This window comes from Scyliorhinus torazame, chromosome 6 (assembly GCF_047496885.1).
Source record: "Scyliorhinus torazame isolate Kashiwa2021f chromosome 6, sScyTor2.1, whole genome shotgun sequence".
Lineage (NCBI taxonomy): Eukaryota > Metazoa > Chordata > Chondrichthyes > Carcharhiniformes > Scyliorhinidae > Scyliorhinus > Scyliorhinus torazame.
Window position 1 is genome coordinate 25,446,787 of NC_092712.1, and position 25,159 is coordinate 25,471,945.

At 57.8% G+C, this 25,159-nt stretch overlaps 1 protein-coding gene across 1 annotated transcript in view; it reads left to right on the top strand.

Moving 5' to 3' along the window:
* The window catches only part of cyldl (cylindromatosis (turban tumor syndrome), like), a 144,744-nt gene extending 121,039 nt beyond the window's left edge, over positions 1-23,705 (top strand). The window contains 3 exon segments of the mRNA XM_072508049.1: positions 12,670-12,788; positions 17,762-17,972; positions 22,325-23,705. Of these exon segments, the coding sequence (XP_072364150.1) occupies positions 12,670-12,788; positions 17,762-17,972; positions 22,325-22,509 (515 nt within the window). The 3' untranslated portion in view covers positions 22,510-23,705.
* Positions 23,706-25,159: the final 1,454 nt, after the last annotated feature.

Consider the following 25,159-nt stretch of genomic DNA (forward strand, 5'->3'; position numbering starts at 1 on the left):
CTCAACTCACCCCCACTCGCCTCAACTCACCCCCACTCGCCTCAACTCACCCCCACTCGCCTCAACTCACCCCCACTCGCCTCAACTCACCCCCACTCTCCTCAACTCACCCCCACTCGCCTCAACTCACCCCCACTCGCCTCAACTCACCCCCACTCGCCTCAACTCACCCCCACTCGCCTCAACTCACCCCCACTCGCCTCAACTCACCCCCACTCTCCTCAACTCACCCCCACTCTCCTCAACTCACCCCCACTCGCCTCAACTCACCCCCACTCGCCTCAACTCACCCCCACTCGCCTCAACTCACCCCCACTCGCCTCAACTCACCCCCACTCGCCTCAACTCACCCCCACTCGCCTCAACTCACCCCCACTCGGCTCAACTCACCCCCACTCGGCTCAACTCACCCCCACTCGGCTCAACTCACCCCCACTCGCCTCAACTCACCCCCACTCGCCTCAACTCACCCCCACTCGCCTCAACTCACCCCCACTCGCCTCAACTCACCCCCACTCTCCTCAACTCACCCCCACTCTCCTCAACTCACCCCCACTCTCCTCAACTCACCCCCACTCTCCTCAACTCACCCCCACTCTCCTCAACTCACCCCCACTCTCCTCAACTCACCCCCACTCTCCTCAACTCACCCCCACTCTCCTCAACTCACCCCCACTCTCCTCAACTCACCCCCACTCTCCTCAACTTACCCCCACTCGCCTCAACTCACCCTCACTCGCCGCAGCTCACCCCCCCCCACTCGCCACAGCTCACCCCTACTCACCCCAACACCCCCACTCGCCTCAACCTACCCCCCAGCTCGCCTCAGCTCACCTCCACTCACCTCAGCTCACCCTACCACTCGCCCCAACTCACGGGTAGCACGGGAGCACAGTGGTTAGCACAATTGCTTCACAGCTCCAGGGTCCCAGGTTCGATTCCCAGCTTGGGTCACTGCCTGTGCGGAGTCTGCACAACCTCCCCGTGTGTGCGTGGGTTTCCTCCAAGTGCTCCAGTTTCCTCCCACAGTCCAAAGATGTGCAGGTTAGATGGATTGGCCATGATAAATTGTCCTTAGTGTTAAAATTGCCGTTAGTGTTGGGTGGGGTTACTGGGTTATGGTGATAGGGTGGAGGTGTTGACCTTGGGTAGGGTGTTCTTTCCAAGAGCCGGTGCAGACTCGATGGGCCGAATGGCCTCCTTCTTCTGCACTGTAAATTCTATGTAACTCACCCCCACTCGGCTCAACTCACCCCCACTCGCCTCAACTCACCCCCACTCGCCTCAACTCACCCCCACTCGGCTCAACTCACCCCCACTCGGCTCAACTCACCCCCACTCGGCTCAACTCACCCCCACTCGCCTCAACTCACCCCCACTCGCCTCAACTCACCCCCACTCGCCTCAACTCACCCCCACTCGCCTCAACTCACCCCCACTCGCCTCAACTCACCCCCACTCGCCTCAACTCACCCCCACTCGCCTCAACTCACCCCACTCGCCTCAACTCACCCCCACTCGCCTCAACTCACCCCCACTCGCCTCAACTCACCCCCACTCGCCTCAACTCTCCCCCACTCGCCTCAACTCTCCCCCACTCGCCTCAACTCACCCCCACTCGCCTCAACTCACCCCCACTCGCCTCAACTCACCCCCACTCGCCTCAACTCACCCCCACTCGCCTCAACTCACCCCCACTCGCCTCAACTCACCCCCACTCGCCTCAACTCACCCCCACTCGCCTCAACTCACCCCCACTCGCCTCAACTCACCCCCACTCGCCTCAACTCACCCCCACTCGCCTCAACTCACCCCCACTCGCCTCAACTCACCCCCACTCGCCTCAACTCACCCCCACTCGCCTCAACTCACCCCCACTCGCCTCAACTCACCCCCACTCGCCTCAACTCACCCCCACTCGCCTCAACTCACCCCCACTCGCCTCAACTCACCCCCACTCGCCTCAACTCACCCCCACACGCCTCAACTCACCCCCACTCTCCTCAACTCACCCCCACTCTCCTCAACTCACCCCCACTCTCCTCAACTCACCCCCACTCTCCTCAACTCACCCCCACTCTCCTCAACTCACCCCCACTCTCCTCAACTCACCCCCACTCTCCTCAACTCAGCCCCACTCGCCTCAACTCACCCCCACTCTCCTCAACTCACCCCCACTCACCTCAACTCACCCCCACTCGCCTCAACTCACCCCCACTCGCCTCAACTCACCCCCACTCGCCTCAACTCACCCCCACTCTCCTCAACTCACCCCCACTCGCCTCAACTCACCCCCACTCGCCTCAACTCACCCCCACTCGCCTCAACTCACCCCCACTCGCCTCAACTCACCCCCACTCGCCTCAACTCACCCCCACTCGCCTCAACTCACCCCCACTCGCCTCAACTCACCCCCACTCGCCTCAACTCACCCCCACTCGCCTCAACTCACCCCCACTCGCCTCAACTCACCCCCACTCGCCTCAACTCACCCCCACTCGCCTCAACTCACCCCCACTCGCCTCAACTCACCCCCACTCGCCTCAACTCACCCCCACTCGCCTCAACTCACCCCCACTCGCCTCAACTCACCCCCACTCGCCTCAACTCACCCCCACTCGCCTCAACTCACCCCCACTCGCCTCAACTCACCCCCACTCTCCTCAACTCACCCCCACTCTCCTCAACTCACCCCCACTCTCCTCAACTCACCCTCACTCGCCGCAGCTCACCCCCCCCCACTCGCCACAGCTCACCCCTACTCACCCCAACACCCCCACTCGCCTCAACCTACCCCCCAGCTCGCCTCAGCTCACCTCCACTCACCTCAGCTCACCCTACCACTCGCCCCAACTCACGGGTAGCACGGGAGCACAGTGGTTAGCACAATTGCTTCACAGCTCCAGGGTCCCAGGTTCGATTCCCAGCTTGGGTCACTGCCTGTGCGGAGTCTGCACAACCTCCCCGTGTGTGCGTGGGTTTCCTCCAAGTGCTCCAGTTTCCTCCCACAGTCCAAAGATGTGCAGGTTAGATGGATTGGCCATGATAAATTGTCCTTAGTGTTAAAATTGCCGTTAGTGTTGGGTGGGGTTACTGGGTTATGGTGATAGGGTGGAGGTGTTGACCTTGGGTAGGGTGTTCTTTCCAAGAGCCGGTGCAGACTCGATGGGCCGAATGGCCTCCTTCTTCTGCACTGTAAATTCTATGTAACTCACCCCCACTCGGCTCAACGCACCCCCACTCGGCTCAACTCACCCCCACTCGCCTCAACTCACCCCCACTCGCCTCAACTCACCCCCACTCGGCTCAACTCACCCCCACTCGGCTCAACTCACCCCCACTCGCCTCAACTCACCCCCACTCGCCTCAACTCACCCCCACTCGCCTCAACTCACCCCCACTCGCCTCAACTCACCCCCACTCGCCTCAACTCACCCCCACTCGCCTCAACTCACCCCCACTCGCCTCAACTCACCCCCACTCGCCTCAACTCACCCCCACTCGCCTCAACTCACCCCACTCGCCTCAACTCACCCCCACTCGCCTCAACTCACCCCCACTCGCCTCAACTCTCCCCCACTCGCCTCAACTCTCCCCCACTCGCCTCAACTCTCCCCCACTCGCCTCAACTCTCCCCCACTCGCCTCAACTCACCCCCACTCGCCTCAACTCACCCCCACTCGCCTCAACTCACCCCCACTCGCCTCAACTCACCCCCACTCGCCTCAACTCACCCCCACTCGCCTCAACTCACCCCCACTCGCCTCAACTCACCCCACTCGCCTCAACTCACCCCCACTCGCCTCAACTCACCCCCACTCGCCTCAACTCACCCCCACTCTCCTCAACTCACCCCCACTCTCCTCAACTCACCCCCACTCTCCTCAACTCACCCCCACTCTCCTCAACTCACCCCCACTCTCCTCAACTCACCCCCACTCTCCTCAACTCAGCCCCACTCGCCTCAACTCACCCCCACTCTCCTCAACTCACCCCCACTCACCTCAACTCACCCCCACTCACCTCAACTCACCCCCACTCGCCTCAACTCACCCCCACTCGCCTCAACTCACCCCCACTCGCCTCAACTCACCCCCACTCTCCTCAACTCACCCCCACTCGCCTCAACTCACCCCCACTCGCCTCAACTCACCCCCACTCGCCTCAACTCACCCCCACTCGCCTCAACTCACCCCCACTCGCCTCAACTCACCCCCACTCGCCTCAACTCACCCCCACTCGCCTCAACTCACCCCCACTCGCCTCAACTCACCCCCACTCGCCTCAACTCACCCCCACTCGCCTCAACTCACCCCCACTCGCCTCAACTCACCCCCACTCGCCTCAACTCACCCCCACTCGCCTCAACTCACCCCCACTCGCCTCAACTCACCCCCACTCGCCTCAACTCACCCCCACTCTCCTCAACTCACCCCCACTCTCCTCAACTCACCCCCACTCTCCTCAACTCACCCCCACTCGCCGCAGCTCACCCCCCCCCACTCGCCACAGCTCACCCCTACTCACCCCAACACCCCCACTCGCCTCAACCTACCCCCCAGCTCGCCTCAGCTCACCTCCACTCACCTCAGCTCACCCTACCACTCGCCCCAACTCACGGGTAGCACGGGAGCACAGTGGTTAGCACAATTGCTTCACAGCTCCAGGGTCCCAGGTTCGATTCCCAGCTTGGGTCACTGCCTGTGCGGAGTCTGCACAACCTCCCCGTGTGTGCGTGGGTTTCCTCCAAGTGCTCCAGTTTCCTCCCACAGTCCAAAGATGTGCAGGTTAGATGGATTGGCCATGATAAATTGTCCTTAGTGTTAAAATTGCCGTTAGTGTTGGGTGGGGTTACTGGGTTATGGTGATAGGGTGGAGGTGTTGACCTTGGGTAGGGTGTTCTTTCCAAGAGCCGGTGCAGACTCGATGGGCCGAATGGCCTCCTTCTTCTGCACTGTAAATTCTATGTAACTCACCCCCACTCGGCTCAACTCACCCCCACTCGCCTCAACTCACCCCCACTCGCCTCAACTCACCCCCACTCGGCTCAACTCACCCCCACTCGGCTCAACTCACCCCCACTCGCCTCAACTCACCCCCACTCGCCTCAACTCACCCCCACTCGCCTCAACTCACCCCCACTCGCCTCAACTCACCCCCACTCGCCTCAACTCACCCCCACTCGCCTCAACTCACCCCCACTCGCCTCAACTCACCCCACTCGCCTCAACTCACCCCCACTCGCCTCAACTCACCCCCACTCGCCTCAACTCTCCCCCACTCGCCTCAACTCTCCCCCACTCGCCTCAACTCTCCCCCACTCGCCTCAACTCACCCCCACTCGCCTCAACTCACCCCCACTCGCCTCAACTCACCCCCACTCGCCTCAACTCACCCCCACTCGCCTCAACTCACCCCCACTCGCCTCAACTCACCCCCGCTCGCCTCAACTCACCCCCGCTCGCCTCAACTCACCCCCGCTCGCCTCAACTCACCCCCGCTCGCCTCAACTCACCCCCGCTCGCCTCATCTCACCCCCGCTCGCCTCAACTCACCCCCGCTCGCCTCAACTCACCCCCGCTCGCCTCAACTCACCCCCGCTCGCCTCAACTCACCCCCGCTCGCCTCAACTCACCCCCGCTCGCCTCAACTCACCCCCGCTCGCCTCAACTCACCCCCGCTCGCCTCAACTCACCCCCGCTCGCCTCAACTCACCCCCGCTCGCCTCAACTCACCCCCGCTCGCCTCAACTCACCCCCGCCCGCCTCAACTCACCCCCGCCCGCCTCAACTCACCCCCGCTCGCCTCAACTCACCCCCGCCCGCCTCAACTCACCCCCGCCCGCCTCAACTCACCCCCGCTCGCCTCAACTCACCCCCGCCCGCCTCAACTCACCCCCGCCCGCCTCAACTCACCCCCGCCCGCCTCAACTCACCCCCGCCCGCCTCAACTCAACTCACCCCCGCTCGCCTCAACTCACCCCCGCTCGCCTCAACTCACCCCCGCTCGCCTCAACTCACCCCCGCTCGCCTCAACTCACCCCCGCTCGCCTCAACTCACCCCCGCTCGCCTCAACTCACCCCCGCTCGCCTCAACTCACCCCCGCTCGCCTCAACTCACCCCCGCTCGCCTCAACTCACCCCCGCTCGCCTCAACTCACCCCCGCTCGCCTCAACTCACCCCCGCTCGCCTCAACTCACCCCCGCTCGCCTCAACTCACCCCCGCTCGCCTCAACTCACCCCCGCTCGCCTCAACTCACCCCCGCTCGCCTCAACTCACCCCCGCTCGCCTCAACTCACCCCCGCTCGCCTCAACTCACCCCCGCTCGCCTCAACTCACCCCCGCTCGCCTCAACTCACCCCCGCTCGCCTCAACTCACCCCCGCTCGCCTCAACTCACCCCCGCTCGCCTCAACTCACCCCCGCTCGCCTCAACTCACCCCCGCTCGCCTCAACTCACCCCCGCTCGCCTCAACTCACCCCCGCTCGCCTCAACTCACCCCCGCTCGCCTCAACTCACCCCCGCTCGCCTCAACTCACCCCCGCTCGCCTCAACTCACCCCCGCTCGCCTCAACTCACCCCCGCTCGCCTCAACTCACCCCCGCTCGCCTCAACTCACCCCCGCTCGCCTCAACTCACCCCCGCTCGCCTCAACTCACCCCCGCTCGCCTCAACTCACCCCCGCTCGCCTCAACTCACCCCCGCTCGCCTCAACTCACCCCCGCTCGCCTCAACTCACCCCCGCTCTCCTCAACTCACCCCCACTCTCCTCAACTCACCCCCACTCGCCGCAGCTCACCCCCCCCCACTCGCCACAGCTCACCCCTACTCACCCCAACACCCCCACTCGCCTCAACCTACCCCCCAGCTCGCCTCAGCTCACCCTACCACTCGCCCCAACTCACGGGTAGCACGGGAGCACAGTGGTTAGCACAATTGCTTCACAGCTCCAGGGTCCCAGGTTCGATTCCCAGCTTGGGTCACTGCCTGTGCGGAGTCTGCACAACCTCCCCGTGTGTGCGTGGGTTTCCTCCAAGTGCTCCAGTTTCCTCCCACAGTCCAAAGATGTGCAGGTTAGATGGATTGGCCATGATAAATTGTCCTTAGTGTTAAAATTGCCGTTAGTGTGGAGTGGGGTTACTGGGTTATGGTGATAGGGTGGAGGTGTTGACCTTGGGTAGGGTGTTCTTTCCAAGAGCCGGTGCAGACTCGATGGGCCGAATGGCCTCCTTCTTCTGCACTGTAAATTCTATGTAACTCACCCCCACTCGGCTCAACTCACCCCCACTCGCCTCAACTCACCCCCACTCTCCTCAACTCACCCCCACTCTCCTCAACTCACCCCCACTCTCCTCAACTCACCCCCACTCTCCTCAACTCACCCCCACTCTCCTCAACTCACCCCCACTCTCCTCAACTCACCCCCACTCTCCTCAACTCACCCCCACTCGCCTCAACTCACCCCCACTCGCCTCAACTCACCCCCACTCGCCTCAACTCACCCCCACTCGCCTCAACTCACCCCCACTCGCCTCAACTCACCCCCGCTCGCCTCAACTCACCCCCGCTCGCCTCAACTCTCCCCCGCTCCCCTCAACTCACCCCCGCTCCCCTCAACTCACCCCCGCTCGCCTCAACTCACCCCCGCTCGCCTCAACTCACCCCCGCTCGCCTCAACTCACCCCCGCTCGCCTCAACTCACCCCCGCTCGCCTCAACTCACCCCCGCTCGCCTCAACTCACCCCCGCTCGCCTCAACTCACCCCCGCTCGCCTCAACTCACCCCCGCTCGCCTCAACTCACCCCCGCTCGCCTCAACTCACCCCCGCTCGCCTCAACTCACCCCCGCTCGCCTCAACTCACCCCCGCTCGCCTCAACTCACCCCCGCTCGCCTCAACTCACCCCCGCTCGCCTCAACTCACCCCCGCTCGCCTCAACTCACCCCCGCTCGCCTCAACTCACCCCCGCTCGCCTCAACTCACCCCCGCTCGCCTCAACTCACCCCCGCTCGCCTCAACTCACCCCCGCTCGCCTCAACTCACCCCCGCTCGCCTCAACTCACCCCCGCTCGCCTCAACTCACCCCCGCTCGCCTCAACTCACCCCCGCTCGCCTCAACTCACCCCCGCTCGCCTCAACTCACCCCCGCTCGCCTCAACTCACCCCCGCTCGCCTCAACTCACCCCCGCTCGCCTCAACTCACCCCCGCTCGCCTCAACTCACCCCCGCTCGCCTCAACTCACCCCCGCTCGCCTCAACTCACCCCCGCTCGCCTCAACTCACCCCCGCTCGCCTCAACTCACCCCCGCTCGCCTCAACTCACCCCCGCTCGCCTCAACTCACCCCCGCTCGCCTCAACTCACCCCCGCTCGCCTCAACTCACCCCCGCTCGCCTCAACTCACCCCCGCTCGCCTCAACTCACCCCCGCTCGCCTCAACTCACCCCCGCTCGCCTCAACTCACCCCCGCTCGCCTCAACTCACCCCCGCCCGCCTCAACTCACCCCCGCCCGCCTCAACTCACCCCCGCCCGCCTCAACTCACCCCCGCCCGCCTCAACTCACCCCCGCCCGCCTCAACTCACCCCCGCCCGCCTCAACTCACCCCCGCCCGCCTCAACTCACCCCCGCCCGCCTCAACTCACCCCCGCCCGCCTCAACTCACCCCCGCCCGCCTCAACTCACCCCCGCCCGCCTCAACTCACCCCCGCCCGCCTCAACTCACCCCCGCCCGCCTCAACTCACCCCCGCCCGCCTCAACTCACCCCCGCCCGCCTCAACTCACCCCCGCTCGCCTCAACTCACCCCCGCTCGCCTCAACTCACCCCCGCTCGCCTCAACTCACCCCCGCTCGCCTCAACTCACCCCCGCTCGCCTCAACTCACCCCCGCTCGCCTCAACTCACCCCCGCTCGCCTCAACTCACCCCCGCTCGCCTCAACTCACCCCCGCTCGCCTCAACTCACCCCCGCTCGCCTCAACTCACCCCCGCTCGCCTCAACTCACCCCCGCTCGCCTCAACTCACCCCCGCTCGCCTCAACTCACCCCCGCTCGCCTCAACTCACCCCCGCTCGCCTCAACTCACCCCCGCTCGCCTCAACTCACCCCCGCTCGCCTCAACTCACCCCCGCTCGCCTCAACTCACCCCCGCTCGCCTCAACTCACCCCCGCTCGCCTCAACTCACCCCCGCTCGCCTCAACTCACCCCCGCTCGCCTCAACTCACCCCCGCTCGCCTCAACTCACCCCCGCTCGCCTCAACTCACCCCCGCTCGCCTCAACTCACCCCCGCTCGCCTCAACTCACCCCCGCTCGCCTCAACTCACCCCCGCTCGCCTCAACTCACCCCCGCTCGCCTCAACTCACCCCCGCTCGCCTCAACTCACCCCCGCTCGCCTCAACTCACCCCCGCTCGCCTCAACTCACCCCCGCTCGCCTCAACTCACCCCCGCTCGCCTCAACTCACCCCCGCTCGCCTCAACTCACCCCCGCTCGCCTCAACTCACCCCCGCTCGCCTCAACTCACCCCCGCTCGCCTCAACTCACCCCCGCTCGCCTCAACTCACCCCCGCTCGCCTCAACTCACCCCCGCTCGCCTCAACTCACCCCCGCTCGCCTCAACTCACCCCCGCTCGCCTCAACTCACCCCCGCTCGCCTCAACTCACCCCCGCTCGCCTCAACTCACCCCCGCTCGCCTCAACTCACCCCCGCTCGCCTCAACTCACCCCCGCTCGCCTCAACTCACCCCCGCTCGCCTCAACTCACCCCCGCTCGCCTCAACTCACCCCCGCTCGCCTCAACTCACCCCCGCTCGCCTCAACTCACCCCCGCTCGCCTCAACTCACCCCCGCTCGCCTCAACTCACCCCCGCTCGCCTCAACTCACCCCCGCTCGCCTCAACTCACCCCCGCTCGCCTCAACTCACCCCCGCTCGCCTCAACTCACCCCCGCTCGCCTCAACTCACCCCCGCTCGCCTCAACTCACCCCCGCTCGCCTCAACTCACCCCCGCTCGCCTCAACTCACCCCCGCTCGCCTCAACTCACCCCCGCTCGCCTCAACTCACCCCCGCTCGCCTCAACTCACCCCCGCTCGCCTCAACTCACCCCCGCTCGCCTCAACTCACCCCCGCTCGCCTCAACTCACCCCCGCTCGCCTCAACTCACCCCCGCTCGCCTCAACTCACCCCCGCTCGCCTCAACTCACCCCCGCTCGCCTCAACTCACCCCCGCTCGCCTCAACTCACCCCCGCTCGCCTCAACTCACCCCCGCTCGCCTCAACTCACCCCCGCTCGCCTCAACTCACCCCCGCTCGCCTCAACTCACCCCCGCTCGCCTCAACTCACCCCCGCTCGCCTCAACTCACCCCCGCTCGCCTCAACTCACCCCCGCTCGCCTCAACTCACCCCCGCTCGCCTCAACTCACCCCCGCTCGCCTCAACTCACCCCCGCTCGCCTCAACTCACCCCCCCTCGCCTCAACTCACCCCCCCTCGCCTCAACTCACCCCCCCTCGCCTCAACTCACCCCCCCTCGCCTCAACTCACCCCCGCTCGCCTCAACTCACCCCCGCTCGCCTCAACTCACCACCCCCCCACTCGCCACAGCTCACCCCCCCTCGCCTCAACTCACCCCCCCTCGCCTCAACTCACCCCCCCTCGCCTCAACTCACCCCCCCTCGCCTCAACTCACCCCCCCTCGCCTCAACTCACCCCCCCTCGCCTCAACTCACCCCCCCTCGCCTCAACTGACCCCCCCTCGCCTCAACTCACCCCCCCCACTCGCCACAGCTCACCCCTACTCACCCCAACACCCCTACTCGCCTCAACCTACCACCCAGCTCGCCTCAGCTCACCTCCACTCGCCTCAGCTCACCCTACCACTCGCCCCAACTCACGGGTAGCACGGGAGCACAGTGGTTAGCACAATTGCTTCACAGCTCCAGGGTCCCAGGTTCGATTCCCAGCTTGGGTCACTGCCTGTGCGGAGTCTGCACAACCTCCCCGTGTGTGCGTGGGTTTCCTCCAAGTGCTCCAGTTTCCTCCCACAGTCCAAAGATGTGCAGGTTAGATGGATTGGCCATGATAAATTGTCCTTAGTGTTAAAATTGCCGTTAGTGTGGAGTGGGGTTACTGGGTTATGGTGATAGGGTGGAGGTGTTGACCTTGGGTAGGGTGTTCTTTCCAAGAGCCGGTGCAGACTCGATGGGCCGAATGGTCTCCTTCTTCTGCACTGTAAATTCTATGTAACTCACCCCTACTCGGCTCAACTCACCCCCACTCGGCTCAACTCACCCCCGCTCGCCTCAACTCACCCCCGCTCGCCTCAACTCACCCCCGCTCGCCTCAACTCACCCCCGCTCGCCTCAACTCACCCCCGCTCGCCTCAACTCACCCCCGCTCGCCTCAACTCACCCCCGCTCGCCTCAACTCACCCCCACTCGCCTCAACTCACCCCCACTCGCCTCAACTCACCCCCACTCGCCTCAACTCACCCCCACTCGCCTCAACTCACCCCCACTCGCCTCAACTCACCCCCACTCGCCTCAACTCACCCCCGCTCGCCTCAACTCACCCCCGCTCGCCTCAGCTCACCCCCGCTCGCCTCAGCTCACCCCAGCTCGCCTCAGCTCACCCCCGCTCGCCTCAGCTCACCCCCGCTCGCCTCAGCTCACCCCCGCTCGCCTCAGCTCACCCCCGCTCGCCTCAGCTCACCCCCGCTCGCCTCAGCTCACCCCCGCTCGCCTCAGCTCACCCCCGCTCGCCTCAGCTCACCCCCGCTCGCCTCAGCTCACCCCCGCTCGCCTCAGCTCACCCCCACTCGCCTCAACTCACCCCCACTCGCCTCAACTCACCCCCACTCGCCTCAACTCACCCCCACTCGCCTCAACTCACCCCCACTCGCCTCAACTCACCCCCGCTCGCCTCAGCTCACCCCCGCTCGCCTCAGCTCACCCCCGCTCGCCTCAGCTCACCCCCGCTCGCCTCAGCTCACCCCCGCTCGCCTCAGCTCACCCCCGCTCGCCTCAGCTCACCCCCGCTCGCCTCAGCTCACCCCCGCTCGCCTCAGCTCACCCCCGCTCGCCTCAGCTCACCCCCGCTCGCCTCAGCTCACCCCCACTCGCCTCAACTCACCCCCACTCGCCTCAACTCACCCCCACTCGCCTCAACTCACCCCCACTCGCCTCAACTCACCCCCACTCGCCTCAACTCACCCCCACTCGCCTCAACTCACCCCCACTCGCCTCAACTCACCCTCCACTCGCCTCAACTCACCCTCCACTCGCCTCAACTCACCCTCCACTCACATCAGCTCATCCCCTCTCACCTCAACCCTCCCCCACTCGCCTCCACTCACCTCAGCTCACCCCTTCTCACCTCAACTCACCTCAGCTCACCACACTTCACCTTACCTCTCCGTCTCGCCTCACTCCTCCACTTCCTCCACTGTGCAGCCCCATCCATTTTGCCTCGCCTACCTTATCCAAACATGTCATAATCTTGTTCACCTTGATCAAATCTCCCCTCAATCTCCTTTGCCCCACGGAGAGCAACCCCATCTTAATCCTGCAGCTCAACTCCCTCCCTGCGGGGAATGTTCTCCGACAGGAAATCCCAGGCTTCAGGAATAACCCTTGCTGGGGGGGAATTGAAACGTATTCTCTCCGCCGCAGGTCCGAGGGAATGCTGCCTGTGCGGGGAGCTGGCCACTCAGGAATGTGAAGAGTGCTTCAAGGACAAACTCTTTTCGAAAACAGGACTGAAGCAATACTGTGACATGTGCTGGCGTCAGGTATGTGACCCACGCCCCACCTTGTACTCTGCATATCAGTGCTCCTGCTTTACCTGGGATCGGACTGTGCAGGTTTGCAAGATCAGTCAATTCGATTTTAATTCATTTACGGGATGTGGGCGTCGCTGGTTAGGCCAGTTACTGTGAAAAGCCCCTCGTCGCCACATTCCGGCGCCTGTTCGGGGAGGCTGTTGCCCTTGTCCTTCTAGTTGGTAAAGGTTGTGGGTTGTGAAAGGTGCTGCCTCGGGAGCCTTGGCGGGTTCCTGCAGTGCATCTTGTAGATGGTACACACGGCTGCCACTGTGCGTCGGTGGGGGAGAGGAAGTGAATGTTAAGGGTGGTGGATAGGGGCAGCACGGTGGCACAGTGGGTTAGCACTGCGGCCTCACGGCGCCGAGGTCCCAGGTTCAATCCCGGCTCTGGGTCACTGTCCGTGTGGAGTTTGCACATTCTCCCCGTGTTTGCGTGGGTTCCGCCCCCACAACCCAAAGATGTGCAGGGTAGGTGGATTGACCACGCTAAATTGCCCCTTAATTGGAAAAGATGAATTGGGTAATCTAAATTCTTTTTTAAAAAGGTGGTGGATAGGGTGCTAATCAAGTGGGCTGCTTTGTCCTTTGTGGGTGCACGAACACCGGGAGAGACCTCACCCGAGTGAGAAACAGCCAGTGAGTATATTTGGGAATTTGAAGCAAAATGGGAATGTGGTGCAGAGGGGAGGGAGGTACTTTTCTGCTTTCTAACTTTTTTGCACTTCGAAGTGGTCTTGCCCTGCTGTAGGAGTAGAGGCTACAAGGGAGTGAGCTGATTGATAGGTATTGGGCAAGTTGTTTCCCTCCCATTTGAAGCAACATTAAAATAAAAGTAATAGTTCTAGATTTTGAAAAAAAATAACTTTCCTAATATTCTACTTGGAATTGGAATAAATTTCAGGCCGTTTAAGCAAAAAAGGATGACTTGGGGAGCTCAGACCCGTGTTTTGTACAGCCTGTAGTACGTGGGAATTCCTGGACGCTCTGTGCGGTCTGGGCGACCAATGTGCGGGAAGTACCACCAGTTTGACCATCTTGAGAGCCGGGTTTCTGAGCTTGAGAATCAGATGAGTTGCTACATTCCGAGCAATATCAGTTTCTAGGAGTGTACAATAGGCACGCAAACAGTCAGGGAGAGATGGAAGAGCAGATATGTCAGAAAATATCAGAGAAGTGTAAAAATAATAGGGTAGTAATTGTCAGGGATTTCAACTTCCCCAATATTAATTGGACAGGCTAAGTGTGAAAGGCTTAGAAGAGGTGTATTAAGAGCAAGAGGGTAACCAGGGCAAGAGTCGGGCCAGTCTGGGCCAAAGTGTCAATCTGTGTGTGGACCTGAACAAGTAGGTGAGGTATTAAATGAGTATTTTGCATCTGTGTTCAGTATGGAGAAGGACGATGTTGGTATGGAAAGCAGGGAGGGGGACTGCGATATAACTGAATTAGCATTGAGAAGGAGGAGGTGTTAGCGGTTTTAGCAGGCTTGAGAGTGGATAAATCCCCAGGCCCAGATGAGATGTATCCTCGGCCGCCCTGTGAGGCAAGGGAGGAGATGGCAGGAGCTCTGATGTTAATTTTATTGCTTTCTGGCCACAGGTGAGGTTCCAGAGGACTGGAGGAGAGGTAATGTGGTATCATCATTCAAGAAAGGAAGTAGGGAAAAACCAAGCCATTATAGACCAGTGAGTCCAACATCAGCGGTAGGGAAGTTCTTGGGAAATATTCTGAGGGACAGAATCAATCTCCACTTGGAGAGGCAAAGGTTAAACAAGGACAGTCAGCATGGTTTTGTCAGAGGGAGATCATGTCTAACAAATTTGACCGAATCTGTCAAGGAGCTGACTGGGTGTGTAGATGAGGGCAGTGCGGTTGATGTAGTCTACATGGACTTCAGTAAGGCTTTTGAAAAGGTCCCGCGTGGGAGACTGATGAAGAAGGTAAGAGCCCATAGGGTCCAGGGCAGGATCCAAAATTGGCTTAGTGGCAGTGGGTGATGGTCGGAGATTATGTTTGTGACTAGAAGTCTGTGTCCAGTGGTGTACAGCTGCGATTGGTGCTGGTCCCTTGCTGTTTGCAGTGTACCGATCAGTAAGTTCGCAGATGCCGATAGAATTGGTGGTGTGGTAAATAGCGACGAGGAAAGCCTTAGATTACAGGACGATATGGACAGGCTGGTCAGAGGGGCAGAACAGCGGCAAATGGAATTGAAGCCTGAAAAGTGTGAGGTGATGCATTTTGGGAGGACGGACAAGGCACGGGCATTCACAATGAAAGGTTAGGTCATGAGGAAGGACAGAGGACCAGGGGGACCTTGGGGGTGCGTGTCCGAAGAGCCCTGAAGGCAGCAGGACAGGAATCATAGAATCTTAGAATCATAGAATTTACAGTGCAGAAGGAGGCCATTCGGCCCATCGAGTCTGCACCGGCTCTTAGAAAGAGCACCCCACCCAAGGCCCACACCTCCACCCTATCCCCATAACCCAGTAACCCCACCCAACACTAAGGGCAATTTTGGACACTAAGGGCAATTTAGCATGACCAATCCACCTAACCTGCACATCTTTGGACTGTGGGAGGAAACCGGAGCACCCGGAGGAAACCCACGCACACACGGGGAGAACGTGCAGACTCCGCACAGACAGTGACCCAAGCCGGGAATCGAACCTGGAACCCTGGAGCTGTGAAGCAATTGTGCTATCCACCATGCTACCGTGCTGCCCAGTTAAGTTAAGATGGTTAAGAATAATAAAGAACAATAAAGTTATGCTGCAGCTGTTTAAAACGCTGGTTAAGTCACAGCTAGAGTGCTGTCTGCAGGTCACCACACTATAGGAAGGATGTGATTGCACTGGAGAGGGTGCAGAGGGGATTCACCAGGATGTTGCCTGGGGGGGTTTCAGCTGTGAAGAGAGGCTGGGTTAGGACGGGGTTGTTTTCCCTGGAGCAGAGAAGGCTGAGGGGGTTGAGGTGTACAAAATTATGAAGGACATAGATTGGGTAGATAGGAAGAAACCTTTCCCCTTAGTAGAGGGGCCAGTAACCAGATTTAAGGTAAGGGGCAGGGGGTTTAGAGGGGATGCGAGGAAAATATTTTCTCCCAGAGGGTGGTGGGAGTCTGGAACTCGCTGCCTGAAAGGGTGGTGGATACGGGAACCCTCACAACATTTACGAAGTATTTAGATGAGCACTTGAAACGTCCTCGCATACAAGGCTACGGACCAGGTGCTGGAAAATGGGATTCAAATAGTTAGGTGCAGGATGGCTAGCACAGACACTATGGGCTGAAGGGCCTCTTTTCATGCTGTAAAACTCTGACACTATGGATGGTGTTGAGTTTCTTTTTTTTTAAATTTAGAGTACCCAATTATTATTTTTTTTATTTCCCAATTGAGGTGCAATTTAGCGCGGCCAATCCACCTAACCTGCACAGCTTTGGGTTGTGGGGGTGAAACCCACGCAGACACGGGGAGAATGTGCAAACTCCACACGGATAGTGACCCAGGGCCTTGATCGAACCTGGGACCTCAGCGCCGCAGTCCCAATGCTAACCACTGCGCCACATGCCGCCCCTTGGTGTTGGGTTTCTTGAGTGTTGTTGGAGCTGCACTCATCCAGGCAAGTGGAGAGTGTCCCATCACACTCCTGACTTGTCCCTACTGTGGTTTCTGGATATTGCGAAGCAGTCTGCAACGAATTAAATAACTAATGTAGTTATTTTATATAATGTAGGGGGCAGGTTTAGCTCAGTTGGCTAGACAGCTGGTTCATGAAGCAGAGGGCGGCCAGCAGGGCAGGTTCAATTCCCGTACCGGGTGAAGGCCCCGCCTTCTCACCCTCTCGCCTGAGGTGTGGTGATCCTCAGGTTAAATCACCCCCAGTCAGCTCTCTCTCTCTCTCTCTCGCTCTCGCTCTCTCTCTTTCCCCGCCTCTCAAAGGGGAAAGCAGCCTATGGTCATCTGGAACTATGGCGACTTTACTTTGTACCTGTAGGCAGTGAGGCAGCTATTTTGTGAACATTCCAATATGCAATTCCCTCAGGTAACCAAGGTGTTGGGATCTATCCCCTTGGCCCATTCCCCACTGAGGCCCTGTATCTAACCTGAGTCACGTTAGATAGCGTTGTGTTTCTTGCCGCTGTGAGCACCGGGAAACACGCAGCTAAACGTGCTCGCCATGGGACATAGTTCCCATTTGGTTAAATCACGGCCGTGAACTCTGTTCCTCTCTCCACAGATACTGCCAGAGTATTTCTGAGTTTTTTCCCCCTTATTTCTGATTGTCAGCGCCTTGGGTATTTTTAGCGGTGGGGGGGGGGGGGGGGGGGGGGGGGGGGGGGCGGGGCGGGGGGAAGGTTCTGTCAAATTGGGCCTTTTTTGGGGGCCTTTCAGTTTGCCTGAATTAAACCACAGATGCACATTATAATCGTGCAGCTCCAAAGCCAATAACCACACTGCTCATGTGCACAGGAACAGAAGTGAACCCCCAATGAATATCGCCAATGAACAGAATTAAACACTGGATAGATTTGATGTGGGGATGCCGGCGTTGGACTGGGGTGAGCACAGTAAGAAGTCTTACAACACCAGGTTAAAGTCCAACAGGTTTGTTTCAATGTCACCTGTGGAAGGAACAGCGCTCCGAAAGCTAGTGACATCGAAACCAACCTGTTGGACTTTAACCTGGTGTTGTAAGACTTCTTACTGGATAGATTGGTAGCAGAGGTGTGGAGATCATTGAACCTTAACCTGCGAAGGTGGGTGACAGGCTGCTGGAAGCACCCTCATCGCCATAGCAACCACACCACAACCGTTTTGGTTGAGTCCAGCCTTGGTTTAAAACTCTGTCAGCCATTTTATTCCTCCGAGGACAACGGAATTCCTAGATCTAACGTTCCCTCCTGTTTTTTTTTTTATTTCCTCCCCCCCCCACCGAATAACGCAGGTACATTACCATTCCTCCAGACGAAGCCACGGGTCCATGAAGCTCGATTGCCCGGTCGAGTTTGCACGCACTGGGAAGGCGATGGTGCCGCGGGAGAAGATGCAGCTCTTCGCTGTGCTCTGCATCGAGACCAGTCATTACGTGTCGTTCATCAAATACGGGCCTGAAGACCATCAGTGGATGTTCTTCGACAGCATGTCCGACAGACACGGTGAGGACTGTGGAATTGATTGCCGGGATAGACAATAACAAAATGCAAAACAAGTCATTACGTGTCGTTCATCAAATACGGGCCTGAAGACCATCAGTGGATGTTCTTCGACAGCATGTCCGACAGACACGGTGAGGACTGTGGAATTGATTGCCGGGATAGACAATAACAAAATGCAAAACAGATAACGTAAAGTCTTACTACAATTATTCAGGGCATTGGTGAGGCCGCACCCAGAGTATTGATCTTCTACCTAAGTTCACCTTCTGTGCTATCCCCATAATCCCTTAGCTCCTTTACTACCCAAGAATCTATCAACCTTGGATATACCCAGAAACTGAGTATCCACAGTTCTCCGGGATAGAGAATTCCAAAGATTCGTGACGCTTTTAGTGAAGAAAGTTCTCCTCATCTTGGCCCTAGATGGTCAACCCTTCATTCTAAGACTGTGACCCCGCGTTGGGCATCCCTCAGCCAGGGGGAGCCACCTTCTCACTTTTGCTGGACTTCCCGGGAGTGCAACAAATGTTCACCGGACTGATTCCCGGGATGAGCGGATTGTCCGGTGAGGAGTATTTCATAGAACAATAGAATCCCTAGAGTGCAGAAGGAGGCCATTCGGCCCATCGGGTCTGCACCGACGCTCACCTGTCCCCGTTTATTACCCGACCCTAATTGCCCTTCAGCCATTGCAGAGGGGGACAGTCAAGAGTCGACCACATTGCGGTGGGTCTGGAGTCACATGTAGGCCAGACCGGGTAAGGACGGCAGATTTCCTTCCCTAAAGGAACATTCGTGAACCAGATGGGTTTTTAAAAATAAATTTAGAGTACCCAATTATTTTTTTCCAATTAAGGGGCAATTTAGCGTGGCTAATCCACCTAGCCTGCACATCTTTGGGGTGTGGGGGTGAAACCCACGCAAACACGGGGAGAATGTGCAAACCCCACACGGACAGTGACCCAGAGCCGGGATCGAACCTGGGACCTCGGCGCCGTGAGGCAGCAGGGGCTAACCCACTGCGCCCCCCTGCTGCCCTCCAGATGGTGTTTTACGACAATCGACAATGGTCATCATTATAATTTTAATTCCAGATTTTTTTTGAATTGAATTCAGATTTCACCATCTGCCCTGGTGGGATTCGAACATGGTCCCTGGGTTTCTGGATGACCAGTGCAGTGGATTATTAGATCAGTGATAATACCATTGCGCTATCACCTTCCCACATCTCTTGCCCAGAACTTTAAATCTGTGACCCCCACTCATCCATTGTACCGTCAGCTAACGAGGAGGTTTTATCTTTGTCTACCTCATTTCAACTTGCCGTCCTCGATCAGCTTTCAGACACTGGGACGGACATAAACTTAAACTCCGAGTTGGGCCTTTTCTGGGTGAAGTTAGGAATCAATTCTTGATGAGTGGGTGGGAATACGCACCTGCCTCCCTCAGAGAACCACTCCACTAATACATTTCAATCCGAGATTGATTGATAGATTTTTGCTCGACGGGGTTACAAAAGGATATGGAGTTGAGATACAGAGCACCTGCGATCTTGTTGAAAGACGGAACAGGCTCGAGGGGCTGAATGGCCTTTCCCTGTTTTCCTAAGCTGCTCTACAGCGCATCTCCAGCAGGGGTCACTGCATCATCATCTGGAGCTGCCTCCTCCGCGACTAGCCAGAGGCGCTGAGTCCCGTAGCGGTGACCGTGCTGCTGTCTGGCGGTACAGCGAAGGAATATGCCGGCAGCCTGGATCTATGAGCCAGAGGACGAGGGTTCAAATCCCACCGTAGGCAGTTTGAGAATCTCAATTCCGTTTTCAAGAAAATTTGGAAATAAAAAGCTGGGATCAGCAAGAAGCGACTGTGACACCGTTGTTTGAGGTAAAATCTCCCCCCTCCCACACTAATGTGCCTTAATCTCAACTGCCCTCTGAAAGGAACACGCAAGTTCTGTCAAAACTGTCCGCAATTAAAATCAGCAAATTTGACTCCGGCAAGGCCTCACCTCACGGCATAGATTTCATCGAATTTACAGTGCAGAAGGAGGCCATTCGGCCCATTGACTCTGCACCGGCTCTTGGAAAGAGCACCCTACCCAAGGTCCACACCTCCACCCTATCCCCATAACCCAGTAACCCCACCCAACACTAAGGGCAATTTTGGACACTAAGGGCAATTTATCATGGCCAATCCACCTAACCTGCACATCTTTGGACTGTGGGAGGAAACCGGAGCACCCGGAGGAAACCCACGCAGACACGGGGAGGACGTGCAGACTCCGCACAGACAGTGACCCAAGCCGGAATCGAACCTGGGACCCTGGAGCTGTGAAGCAATTGTGCTATCCACTATGCTACCGTGCTGCCCGACTCTGGAATTATATTGGGATTTTAGGGGGTTAAATGATAAGAACCTGTTGCATTGTTATTTATGAAATGGGGAGGCTGAGAGGCGAACAAATTGAAGTGTGTAAAACTATGAGGTGCCCAAGTAGGTTCGACAGAAAGGCCCTTGTGTGAGGTCCGCGTAATCAAAGGGTTTAGGGGGAGAGGGTGGCGGTTTGGAGGCGATCTGAGGGGTTGCATTTATTCCGTCCAAGGATGGTGGAGACCTGCCTCAAAAGGGGCCATTAACCCTGTTATTCTTTCATAGAACATACAGTGCAGAAGGAGGCCATTCGGCCCATCGAGTCTGCACCGACCCATTTAAGCCCTCACTTCCAACCGATACCCTTTTATTCCAATTAAGGGGCAATTTAGCGTGGCCAATCCACCTACCCTGCACATCTTTGGGTTTGTGGGGGCGAAACCCACGCAGACCCTGGCACTGTGAAGCCACGGTGCTATCCACTTGTGCTACCGTGCTGCCCAGGGATGTGGGTGTCGCTGCCAACGTCGGTATTAGTTGCCCCTCGAACTGAGTGGTTTGCTCGGCCATTTTGGAGGGGCAGTTAAAAAACAGTCAACCACATTGCTGTGGGTCTGGAGTCACACGTAGGCCAGGCCAGGTAAGGTGGGCAGACTTCCTTCCCTAAAGGACACAGGTGAACCGGATGGGTTTTTAACAACAATCGATGATAGTTTCCCGGTCACCATCGCTGAGATCAACTTTAGGTGGAAGGATTCAATTAGATGGGTACCGAGACATAGCACATGTCGGCGTCATCCCCGCGCATGCGCAGAGGGCTTCGCTTCCGCACCGGGAATGGCGGACCGGTACAGCCTCCGGTGCGGAAAGATAGAGTGCCCCCACGGCACAGGCCCGCCCGCGGATCGGTGGGCCCCGGGGCCAGATCCCCCCCCCCTCGACCCCCCCCAAGAACCCCGGAGCCCGCCCGCGCCGCCAGGTCCCGCCGGTAAGGGACCTACTCTAATTTACGCCGGCGGGACTGGCAAAGGACGGGCGGGCCTTCGGCCCATCGCGGGCCGGAGAATCCGGTCAGCCCCGGGGCCCATTGAGTCGCGCCGGACCCCGCCATTCTCCGAGGCGGGCGGCGCAACTCACGCCGGGGCAATGTTTGGGGGGGGTGGTAGAATTAGGAGGACAGCGGGGGCGGGATTCACGCCGACCCCCGGCGATTCTCCCACCCGGCGGGGGGGGGGTCGGCGAATCCCGCCCAAGGTTAAAATTAGAGCTGGGCCTTTTGAGGAATGAAATCAAGAAGCGCTTCTGCCACACGAGATTCAATTGAAATCTAGAACATTCTTCACCCTGATTGTGGGAGTCAATTGGATCTTTCAGGGCCAAGACCGATAGATTTTTCAGTAAGTGTATTAATTGGTGGAGCTGGGCCGAGGGCTGTAGGACCTCTCCCTCTTCCTATGTCGCACTGGCACCCACTGGGGGGCAGCACCTTGATTCATGAGGTAAAGTGCTCCACAATCCTGTCCATACCATGCGCTGTGCCGGGCTGATATTTGTCCTTCAGGCGACATCGCCAAAGCCAGGTGGTCATTATCTCATTGCAGCCTGCGGGATCCTCCTGTGCGCCAAATGGCTGCCACGTTGCGTACATGACGACAGTGTCAGGAAAGTATTGCGTGGCCATAAAGCACTTCGAACAGAAGGTGTAGGTGCCGGATCACTGTCCGTGTGGAGTTTGCACATTCTCCCCGTGTCTGTGTGGGTCTCCACACAACCCAAAGATGTGCAGGGCAGGTGGATTGGCCACAATAAATTGCCCCTTAATTGGAAAAAATGAATTGGGTACTCCAAATTTTTATTCTAAAATACTTGTGCTTCTTTATAATGTGTCCTGAGGTGGCAAAAGGCGCTATATAAATGCAAGTCTTTATTGACAGATTAAAAAAAAATTTTTTTTTTGCTTGTCCTGTTGGTGTGACCCTACAGGTGGGGAGAGTGGGTATAATATCCCCACGGTGACGCACTGCCCCGAAGTGGCGAAATATGCCAACTATTCAGCGGCGAAGCTGATCAAAGAGCAACCACGTGACATGGAAGGAGTGGCCAAGCGGCAGCTGTGTGACGCTTACATGTACCTGTACGAGAACCCTCGGATGGCCGTGTACAAGTAACCCCCCCCCCCCCTCCCGCCCACCCCTTCCTCCCCTCCAACAAAAACGGTGACTGGCAAAGATCAGGAGGAGGAGGGGGTGGGCAACATACTTTAGAAGAAGAACAAATTAAAATGAAACGGCTGTTCAAATGACCATATGTTAGCGATTATCAGTCACTGAGGGAGATTAGAAGGTAGGGGGTCAAGTGAGGCTTGGAGTGGGGATGACTGGGCCTACCCCCCTCTTTCCCCCCCCCCCCCCACCCAAGTGGGGATGACTGACCCCCCCCCCCCCCCCACCCTGTTATTTACTTGTCTTTCACCTGACCTTCAGCCAGGAGGTTTGATGCGTGACTGGGTCACAGTGGAGCTGACATCGTAGTCTTGGTGATATTCTCCCCCCAGTCTCTCGGTTAGGAGTCACACTTGGACATCCTGATTTATGCTTCCCGCCTCGTACTCCCTGGAAAAGCTGCCCTTCCTTCCCCAGGACTGAATAATATTTTACTCTCGCCCCACAGAACTTTGAACGTTGAAAGCTTGCGGCAGCCCCAATTTCGATCACGCTTTCCCCTCCCACTTCGTTCACGGAATGTGGGCATTGGCGCCCATTCTAGTTGCCCTTGAGGTGTCGGCTGTTCTATTCCAGAAAGCCAGACAGAGAAGGATAGAACTGGACCCAATCTTTGCACACTTCTATGAACATTTATTTACAGAGTTACACCGTACAAGTACACCCCTCCGAACCCAACAACCATAGTTTCCATTGGCTCCTATTTATAGTAGCACCAGTTAATGCCCACTCCTGAAAGACAGTCAAATACTCAATTAAAATCCAATTAACTGGGGGAAGTCACTTTCTGGAACTGCTGCAATGTGTAGTGAAGATGCTCCCACAATGCCGTTTGAGAGGGAGTTCCATGATTTTGACACATCAATATTGAAGAAATGCCCGATATATAGGTGATTGAGACACAGAAGGTATATATCTTTACTTTTGTCTGCCTCTCGTTATACACATGTATGCTAGCTGCATCATATTTTATTTTCTAATTGCTACAGTGCAAGGAACTCGGTTTCTGCTCTGGCAGCTAGTGACTGTTTCCCAATCTCGTGACTCTTCGGGTTTTGCTATTTTGTTTCTTGTTGCTGAGTTTTGTCAGATTTGTATTTTGCGAATAATTTTATCTTTATAAAATAAAAAGATGTATCTAATTTTGCATTTTTGTGGGGCTTGCTGGAGGACGAATCATTTGAAATCGGGCTTCGGGTCACTGTTTTGAGGCACAGAATGGTGACAGGAACAGAAGGAAGTCATCGGCCCATCCCGGTTCTCTTGAGGAGCAAATTGCCCCCCCCCCGCCCCCGCCCCGTGGCCACTCGCTTTTCCCAGTAACCCTGCAAATCCTTACCCTCCAGATAACGACCTAACTCCCCTCTGAATGCCTCGATTGAACCTGCAATAAGTCGGGTTGGGATGAATCTGTGCTTTATACAGGTGTACAGAAAGAGGCCATTCGGCCCATCGAGTCTGTACCGACCCTTTGAAAGACCACCCTACCTAGGCCCTATCCCCCCCACTCTGTAACCTCATCCTAAGGGGCAATTTAACATGTCCAATTCACCTAACCTGCACATCTTTGGACTGTGGGTGGAAATCGGAGCACCCGGAGGAAACCCACGCAGACACGGGGAGAAAGTGCAGACTCCGCACAGACAGACAGCCTGAGGCCGGAATCGAACCCGGATCCCTGGTGCTGTGAGGCAGCAGTGCTAACCACTGTGCCGCCGTTTTTTTAAAAATTCATTTACGGGATTTGGTCGTCGTTGGTGAGGCCAGCATCTGTTGCCCTTCAGAAGGTGGTGGTGAGTTGCTTTCTTGAACCGCTGCAGTCCTTGAGGTGTAGGTACATCCACCGTGCTGTTAGGGAGGGAGTTCCAGGATTTTGCCCAAATGGCAGCGATATGTTTCCAAGTCAGGCTGGTGAGTGACTTGGAGGGGAACCTCCAGGTGGTGGGGTTCCCAGGTATCTGCTGGCCTTGTCCTTCAAATGGCAGTATCATAGAATCATAGAAGTTTACAGCATGGAAACAGGCCCTTCGGCCCAACCAGTCCATGCCGCCCAGTTTTTACCATTAAGCTAGTCCCAGTTGCCCGCACTTGGCCCATAACCCTCTATACCCATCTTACCCATGTAACTATCTAAATGCTTTTTAAAAGACACAATTGTACCCGCCTCTACTACTACCTCTGGCAGCACATTCCAGACACTCACTACCCTCTGAGTGACGAAATTGCCCTTCTGAATCTCTCCCCTCTCACCTTAAACCTATGCCCTCTAGTTTTAGACTCCCCTACCTTTGGGAAAAGATGTTGACTATCTACCTTATCTATGCCCCTCATTATTTTATAGACCTCTATAAGTTCACCCCTAAGCCTCCTACGCTCCAGGGAAAAAAGTCCCAGTCTATCCAGTCTCTCCTTATAACTCAAACCATCAAGTCCCGGTAACATCCTAGTAAAGCTTTTTTGCACTCTTTCATGGATTTGGAAGGTGCTGTCTAGGGATCTTGGTGAGTTACTGCAGTGCATCTTGTGGATGGTACACACGGCTGCCACTCCTCGTCGGTGGTGGAGGGTTTGAATGTTTGTGGAAGGGGGAGCAATC